The sequence below is a fragment of the Scomber scombrus genome, chromosome 2 (genome assembly GCF_963691925.1).
Source record: "Scomber scombrus chromosome 2, fScoSco1.1, whole genome shotgun sequence".
Taxonomy (NCBI): Eukaryota; Metazoa; Chordata; class Actinopteri; order Scombriformes; family Scombridae; genus Scomber; species Scomber scombrus.
This window is the reverse complement of record NC_084971.1, coordinates 34,988,459-34,997,478: the sequence shown is the minus strand read 5'-3', so window position 1 is coordinate 34,997,478 and position 9,020 is coordinate 34,988,459. Positions and strand designations below refer to the sequence as shown.

At 36.5% G+C, this 9,020-nt stretch overlaps 1 protein-coding gene across 1 annotated transcript in view; it reads right to left on the bottom strand.

Moving 5' to 3' along the window:
• ero1b (endoplasmic reticulum oxidoreductase 1 beta) overlaps positions 1 to 9,020 on the bottom strand; it is a gene marked incomplete in the record, with an annotated part of 21,221 nt that overhangs the window by 11,156 nt on the left and 1,045 nt on the right. The window contains 1 exon segment of the mRNA XM_062439249.1: positions 4,013 to 4,132. Coding sequence (XP_062295233.1) covers positions 4,013 to 4,132 — 120 coding nt within the window.

Genomic DNA, 9,020 nt, shown 5'->3' with positions numbered 1-9,020 from the left:
AGTTACTTCCACGTTGGCCTCATTTCAGAGGACCGGAGCTCCCCGCCTGCTCTCAACAGCTCTGCCACTACATTGACTGTTTAGTTGGCTGTTGAGCTGTCTATCAAGGGCTTTGAGCCTCCAAACATTTCCTCCAATCATCATCATACAGCAGCAGAGCGTCCCGACCCGCCCACTGCTCCATTGATTGCCAGAGACGCTCAGCGGTTTGTTTGCATTATCCAATGAGCGTCTTATCCTGGCTTGTCCCGCACCCTTGGCCCAAAACAGCTGTTGTGAGAAGCCTCATTGAACACCGTTGAAGCTCTGAGTCTGCGGCGGACTGCCAGTGTGTGATCGGCAATAAACAGCTGGTTACAGGATGACATAGTTGTAAAATCGAACGCATTCAAGTGCCGATTTGATGTGATGTAAATATAATTTTAGTGTGAATTTAATATGACAGTTGTGACAATTAATTTGATGAAATTTTAGGGGAAGGTGAGCTTCCCTTATTGTCTCAGAGCAATCGCCCCTGATTGTGACATCATCAGCCAAATGTGAGAGCAGCATTGAATCAGAGCAGAGGACGATGTCAGTAACCAGACGGACCAGAAAAGGCTGTGAAAGAATTTAACTCAGCTGCAAAACATCTTGTTCTTCTTGTTGCTTCGGTTGCAAAACTTCAACCCTTCATTACTTCATTAACCCTCCCAGCCATCCTTCCTATTGCGTAACAGTCTCATAATGCACTGTATAGGTACAAACAGAAGCTCACACACACAGAGAGAGAGGAAGGTGTCTTTGTTTTTTAAACTGTACACACTTAGTCTCTCTTTTTGTTGATGGATAACAACATTAACAATAACACTATATATACGTTATTAACACAGGAGAATATAACTAGTCCAATTCATTATATTAAATGTGAATAACAGTATATTTTTAATAAATATGAGTCAAACAATCAACAGAAAATGCAAATCAGCCTGCACAAAAATGTTGTAATATTTCCCCTTTTTTGTATATTTTGGGTCAAAGGAGGAAAAGTTTTCACATTTCTGGTTAAAGGGAAACTTTTTAAAATGTTTTTCTTCTTTAAAAATGTAAACTGGGTCAAATTAGACCCTGAGCAGTAGTGTAAGGGTTAAAGGGGCAGTTCACCTGTTCATCAGTGCACCTGCTTTGCATATAAAGGAGAAAGATCCAGAGGCCTCTTTCAGCCAGAGGAAGCTCCGATTACACTGAAAGCAGCAGACGGGTTTAAACTGATTTTAACTTGCATTGTTTGTTCTCAAACATCCAAACGGTTTCTCTCTACACGGATCGCTGCAGATCATAGTAAACAGAAGACAAGCATGTTTTTCTCTGTGTCCAGATGTTAACGTTCCTTAACGTCGTCCAGACTGAGTAAACAGGAAACTGGCAGCTTGGCATCATAGAAACGCCGACGTATCGCTGACAGAACAGCTGCTGCAGTAACGTTGCTTTAACAACGTCCCGACCGCTTAATGAGAGTTGTTTGTCTCTTTATTGTCTGTTTAACAGCTTGTTTAGAGAGTAAAATGCAGCTTTCTGCTACCTTTCAGAGTCCAGACCTCCTGCTTCAGATAACCTTTGTTGTAATTTGGTGATTTATTAAGACGGAGTATTAGGGCCACTAAGAGAAAATAAATGGTTGGTTTTTTTTGGTGGAAATTACGAGGAAAAAGATCATAATATTGCGAGAAAAAAGTCGTAACATTACGAGAATAAAGTTGTAATATAGCGAGAAAAAATCAGAATATTGCAAAAATAAAGTTGTAACATTACGAGAATAAAGTCGTAATATTACGAGAAAAAAAGTCGTAATATTGCGAGAATAAAGTCGTAATATTGCGAGAATAAAGTCGTAATATTGCGAGAATAAAGTCGTAATATTACAAGAATAAAGTCGTAATATTACGAGAATAAAGTCGGAATATTACGAGAAAAAAAGTCGTAATATTGCAAGAATAAAGTCATAATATTGCGAGATTGGGTCGTAATATTACAAGAATAAAGTCGTAATATTGCGAGAATAAAGTCGTAATATTACAAGAATAAAGTCGTAATATTGCGAGAATAAAGTCGTAATATTATGAGAATAAAGTCGTAATATTGCGAGAATAAAGTCGTAATATTACAAGAATAAAGTTGTAATATTGCGAGAATAAAGTCGTAATGTTGCGAGAATAAAGTCGTAATATTAGGAGAAAAAAAATATAATATTACGAGAAAAAAAGTTATAATATTGCAAGAATAAAGTCGTTATATTACGAGAATAAAGTCGTAATATTGCGAGAATAAAGTTATAATATTGCGAGAATAAAGTCGTAATATTGCGAGAATAAAGTCATTATATTACGAGAATAAAGTCGTAATATTGCGAGAATAAAGTTATAATATTGCGAGAATAAAGTCGTAATATTGCGAGAATAAAGTCGTAATATTACAAGAATAAAGTCGTAATATTACGAGAATAAAGCCGTAATATTGCGAGAATAAAGTCGTAATATTACGAGAATAAAGTCGTAATATTACGAGAATAAAGTCGTAATATTGCGAGAATAAAGTCGTAATATTACAAGAATAAAGTCGTAATATTGCGAGAATAAAGTCGTAATATTGCGAGAATAAAGTCGTAATGTTGCGAGAATAAAGTCGTAATATTAGGAGAAAAAATATATAATATTACGAGAAAAAAAGTTATAATATTGCAAAAATAAAGTCGTAATATTACAAGAATAAAGTCATAATATTGCGAGAATAAAGTCGTAATATTGCGAGAATAAAGTCGTTATATTGCGAGAATAAAGTCGTAATATTGCAAGAATAAAGTCGTAATATTGCGAGAATAAAGTCATAATGTTATAAGAATAAAGTCGTAATATTACGAGAAAAAAATTTTAATATTGCAAAAATAAAGTCGTAATATTACGAGAATTTTTTTTAATATTGCAAAAATAAAGTCGTAACATTACATTATGGTTCGGCGTAATTTCGACCTAGCGTCATATGCACCACGACGTCTATCTAACCACCCGCTCCTCTTTTTTTTCTTCATTTTGTCGCAAACTGGTGGAGTTTGAGCGCGATCACTGAAATCCCGTGTGGTCGCGCGAGATCCCGCACAGATCTCTAGATGTGCTGTGCGGGGATTTAGACGATGTTCACAGCTTTAGCAGCAGAGTAAAAGCCATCAGGTAAGTGTTTAATTTAATAAACTCCTGGTGTACTTACAAACTTTCCAATGCATCGATTTATGAGTAAAGACCGTATTTGTACTACTGTAGAAGTTTGATAACAACCCAGGCATTATTAGTGGGGTAGTTTACGAGATACACTGGTGGGTCCGTTAGCGCCTGTACTAAACCATTCGGCTGATGGCTCTAACTCCACCAGTTTGCGACTAAATGAGAAAAAAAAGTGGAGCGGGTGATTAGATAGACCTCATGGTGCATATGACGCTAGGTCGAAATTACGCCGAACCATCGCTTTAAGCAGCAGATAAAAGGCCGCTGCTTGGAGAGAAAATTGATTAAGCCGAATGGACAAGAAATGCAGCAAGTTATAAAAAATCGTTTTAATAATCGTGATTTCAATTTTTACCCAAAAAAATCAATATTTTATTATTTCCCAGAATTTAGCCGCCTTAAAGAAAGAGAAGATAAAACTAGGAAAGAAAACACAAATGAGCTGCTAATTATTCACCTGGTCAACAAACTGGTTACGCTCAAATGTTCGCCAGAATTTTAGTATTATTGATTATTACATGAATCTGATGTTTGTTCACTTTTTAATGTAAAAGTTGTTGAAAAGCATAAATGTTTAAAAGTGAAAGGGTTTATAATATCTCTGTCATGAAATAAAGGGAGTTAATTGAGACGTTAGATGATTACAGTGAGACGGACTGTGTGTGTGTGTGTGTGTGTGTGTGTGTGTGTGTGTGTGTGTGTGTGTGTGTGTGTGTGTGTGTGTGTGTGTGTGTGTGTGTGTGTGTGTGTGTGTGTACCCTGTAGTATCTGAAGTAATCTCTCTCCGTCAGTTTCTGGATTCGAGGGTAAATCTTGAAGTTGTTGAAGCTGTCGATGCTCTCAACGTCACAGAAGCAGTCGTCCAGGACTCCCGTCAGCTGAGGCAGGAAACAGGAAACGGGTTTTATATTTAATTCATTTAATACACGATAACTTACAAATAAGCTTTTAGAAGTTGATTCGTAAGAAGTCACGTAACTCAAACCTGCCTGTTTATCTGTTCTTATATTTAACCCTCTTTCCTCCCTTCCTTCTTTCCTTCCTCCATCCCCCTTTCTTCCTTCCTTCTGTCCCTCCTTCTTTCCTCCCTTCCTTCCTTCGGTCTGTCCCTCCTTCTTTCCTCCCTTCCTTCCTTCGGTCTGTCCCTCCTTCTTTCCTTCCCTCCTTCCTTCCTTCCTCCCTCCTTCTCCCTTTCTTTCCTTCCTTCCTTCCTCCATCTTCCTTCCTTCCTTTCTTCCCTCCTTCTTTCCTTCCTTCCTCCCTCCCTCCTTCTTTCTTTCCTTCCCTCCTTCTCTCTTTCTTTCCTCCCCCCTCCTTCCTTCTTTCCTCTCTCCCTCCTTTCCTTCCTTCCTACCCTCCTTTCCTTCAAAAGAAACCCCACTTAAAATATTTAAAAATATTAATTGTTTAATTATTTTACCTCTAAATACTTTTTAATAAAATTGCTAAAAATAAAATGTATAAGATAAATGTAAAGAAAATATTTACCATCTCAATGTAACCCTTTAAAAATATATATATATATATTATATGTTGTGTGTTTCTGTAGTGAAACATTTTGGTAAAAGGAAAAATATTGCAAAACTTTCTGGAAACACAATAATAAGAATTAACTGTATAATTACTATAAATTTAGCTTAAATATTATATCATTTGCATTAATACAAAGTTTCCAACTCTGACTTTGCATCATTTCAGTAGAACATATAATAAAATGGGGCTTGATTGCGTAATAATGTGTTGCAGTAATAGTTGATATAAATCAGTAAAAAGAGGAAGTGTTAAGCAAATAAAGATAATAAACTACTCAGTGTTATGTTGGTATAATCTGATTTATTAGTGTTCCTGTTACAGATGTTTGTTTAATCACTGCAGGAATATAACATGTTAGTTATGATGTTATACAATAAACCCCACAGCTCCATAAAGTTCTGCTCATTTTACCTTTACATTAAATAACATTTAACCACCAGAAATAGATGCAAACATGACTGAAAAAGAGACTAAAATTGACTAAAGAAACCTAAAAACTACCAAAAAGAAACATAAAAATGACTAAAAACAACCTACAGTTAGTTTGAGTGCCAGCTGCCATCTAGTTACCATGGTAACGTAGAGATGGAGTGACTAAAGAGACTCAAAACTACCAAAAAGAGACATTTCAATCATTATTACTATGTTATATTTTCATGTCTGAGGTAAAATAGGACATGGACTCTTCCTACTCTTCCTCCTCCCCTACTCCTCCCCTACTCCTCCCCTACTCCTCCTCTTCCTCCTCCTATCTCTCTTCCTCCTCCTCCTCTCCCTCCTCATCCTCCTCCTCCTCATCCTACTTCTCCTCCTCTCCCCCTCTTCCTCTCCCCCGTCTTCTTCCTCCTCTTCCTCCTCCTCTCCCTCTCTCTCCTACTCCTCCTCCACAGCAGGAGGCCAACAGACAGAATCACTCCTCCTCCTCCTCAGCAGGAGGCCCACACACAGACTCCCTCCTCCTCCTCCTTCATACATAATAGATGTATAATCTGACACCTGAAGCTGGCGACCGAACCTAAAACACAAACTTCAGCTGAGCCATCGGATCATTTTAAAGACTTCTATAAACAGACTGAGTCCATTTAAAAGCTTTAATGAGCAGAATGAGGATCAGTTTAAGGTGTTTTAATCAGTTTAAGGTGTTTTAATCAGTTTAAGTGTTTTTAAAGGTAAGAACAGAGACAGGTAACCAATAAACACCTGGAGTCTGAATTCAGTGAGAAAACAGCTGATTATAAGAAGCTGGAAAACAAAGATGAGTGTGTGAACAGCTGCTCCGAACACACAATAAACGTTATTTAAATGTAACTTTATTCCTTAAAAAATCAGATTATAACACAAAGCCTGCTGCTGTGTAGAGACTCATTCATTCATTCATTCATTCATTCAGTCCTACTACACCACTGTTTTATCTCTGATGGGTTATTTGCATAAATGAATATATATAAATACTCAACTAAGCTCAAATACTGAGTCACAGGAGCTGCAACTAACCTTTGTTTCATTAGAATAATATATTTATATATTAGAGAAGCTGGAACACACGAGGGAAGGAAGGAAGGAAGGAAGGAAGGAAGGAAGGAAAGGAGGGAGGAAGGAGATGGAGTGACTAAAGAGACTCAAAACTCCCATAGAGACATAAAAACTACCAAAAAGAGACATAAAAATGACTAAAAACAACCTACAGTTAGTTTGAGTAACAGCTGCCATCTAGTTACCATGGTAACGTAGAGATAAAGTGAGTAAAGAGACTCAAAACTACCAAAAAGAGACTTGAATTGACTAAATAAACCTAAAAAATAAAAAAAAGACATAAAAATGAATAAAAACAACCTACAGTTAGTTTGAGTGACAGCTGCCATCTAGTTACCATGGTAACATAACATAAAGATGTTTACTTATAATGTAAATAAACACATTTTTTATACATTTAACATAAAAATCAGACAGTGAATCAGCTGCTAAAGTACATTAATTAATTTAAATACAACTTTTTTGTGCATTTTTTAAATTTTACACTAGTTAAACTTTATATTCCACTACATTTATTTACCAGCTTTAATTACTTGTTGCTTTTTAAGATGAAACAATGAAAGATAAGCTTATAAAAAACATCATTTAAAATGAAAAGTTAAACATTAAACCAGCTGTGCAGTAACCTCGCTGTGACTCCTTATCAGGTAACAGATGTTTGAGTTGTCCAGCAAATAAATGAGAATAGTGTCTAAAAAAAAAGAAGTAAAACTTTTATAATATATCATCAAATAAAAGAGGAAGTTTAGAGAAAAATCAGTAGAAACTAGGATGTATTTATGTTGTTTTTCTAACAGCTGGTAGAACCTGTAGTGTTACTTTTAGCTCCTTTAGAGTAAATACAGCTGACTCCATGTTTACTTTGGAGTCGATGTATTAGTTTCACTTGTTATGCAGAATTATAAATAGATTAAAAAAGTAAGAATTAAGTCAAAACAACAACAACAACAACATGTGGAGTCTAAAAAAGCTGACCTCTAAGTGTTGAAGTCCACCGAGCGCCAGGAGAGGCACGAAGAAGCACAGTTCTTTAAGCATCCTGAAAGTATTTTGGCTCCACTTCCTCTTTCTTTATTTTTTTATTCTTTACTTTTTTTTTAAAGAACTTCCTCCTCTCAGCTTTTGGTTCCCATGTCACCACCGCCTGTCTCTCTCCGGCTGTCTCCCCTCTGAATGAGCTGTCACTAACAGGGCTTCCTACCTCCATGCCTGCAGCAGCATGAACCCGCCTCCAAAACAAATCAGCTGTCAAAATAAAACCCCGCCTTTGCTTCCTCTGCACCTCCCCTCTCTGTAGTCCTCTAACCCTGCAGCCTGCTTAAAGCTGCACCTAAAAACTACAACTCCCACAATACAGGAAGAGAGAAGGAGGAGGTGTGTGTGTGTATATATATGCATAGGCGCGTGCATGTGTGCGTGCGCGTGCATGTGCAGCCAATCGGAGCACACCACGCTTTTCTACACTGTAATGGAAATAACAGCAGTTTCACTCTGAATGGAGACGTGTACTGGTTCTGTTTTTAGGGCATTTTAAAGCGTTTTAAAGCGTATTTTTTATGTGTGCTGCTCATAAAAACATCAGATTGAAGACAAAGCGAACAGATTGCATTAAAAGTAAAGATGTGAAAGTTTTAATCTGGTATTTAATTGGATGTTTTTTTGCTTTTTTTAAGTTTCGAAATTGTTTTAATTAGACGCAGAGAAAAGGAGAAGTGGACAGAAAGCAGGTCGCATCCGGTGTTGCGGTTAATTGGTGCCTGGTTGTCATGGTGACGACAGCTGAAAAATCATTTTAATTCATGTTTAAAACGATATTTATCCGTTTAATCCTTTTTTTAACACGTGCACCAACAACTAGAAGCAGTCAGCTTTCTTAAAAAGTTACGTTTCATGTGGAAAATATCGAGATTTGATTAAATTAATGCAGAAAAAGTGACGCAAACTGCAACAGAAATTGAAATAATAATATATTAAAACAGCGTGCAGCTCGTGCACGGTGCAGTATGAGTTACATATATTCAGTATTAGTCTAAACTGTTTATATATTAAGATATTGAGATAAAGTCGCTTCTGTTTGAGAGGAAACAGGAAGTCTGGTGTCAGATTTACACGATTTCTACACAATAATCAGCCCCAAAAACGGAACATACTGTGTGTAATAAATGGCAAATAAATAATAGCATTTAAAAAACTTGTGTATATTAAATTGTGTCACCGACTGAGGAGCAAGTTACGTTTTATGTGGTGAAAAATATCGAGAAATTGACAATATGAATGCAGAAAAAGTGACTAAAACAGCAAAATAAAGGTAAATAATAATATTACAGGAGTGTAATAAGAGCTCGTGCATGTTTCAGTATCAGTATAACAAGCACAGTTTATATTAACTTTAATTTAAAGCTGCATTAAGACACTTTATGCAACGTCGCTTGTTTGGGAGGAAACAGTAAATCTGGAAGCAGTAACCGGAAGTAGACTGAACCACGTGACCACACAGTAGATACACAACACTACTAAAACTCAGCATACTTTGTGTAATATAAATAAATAGCAGTATTAACTCCTAAAATAGTCTGACTATATTATAAAAGAGGTTAAAGCACTTAAATAAGAGCTGCTGTCACCAATTAACACGGTAACCAATTTAACCGAAACAACCCTGCTTACACTCATTTTACACTGGCATCACGCGCGCGCACA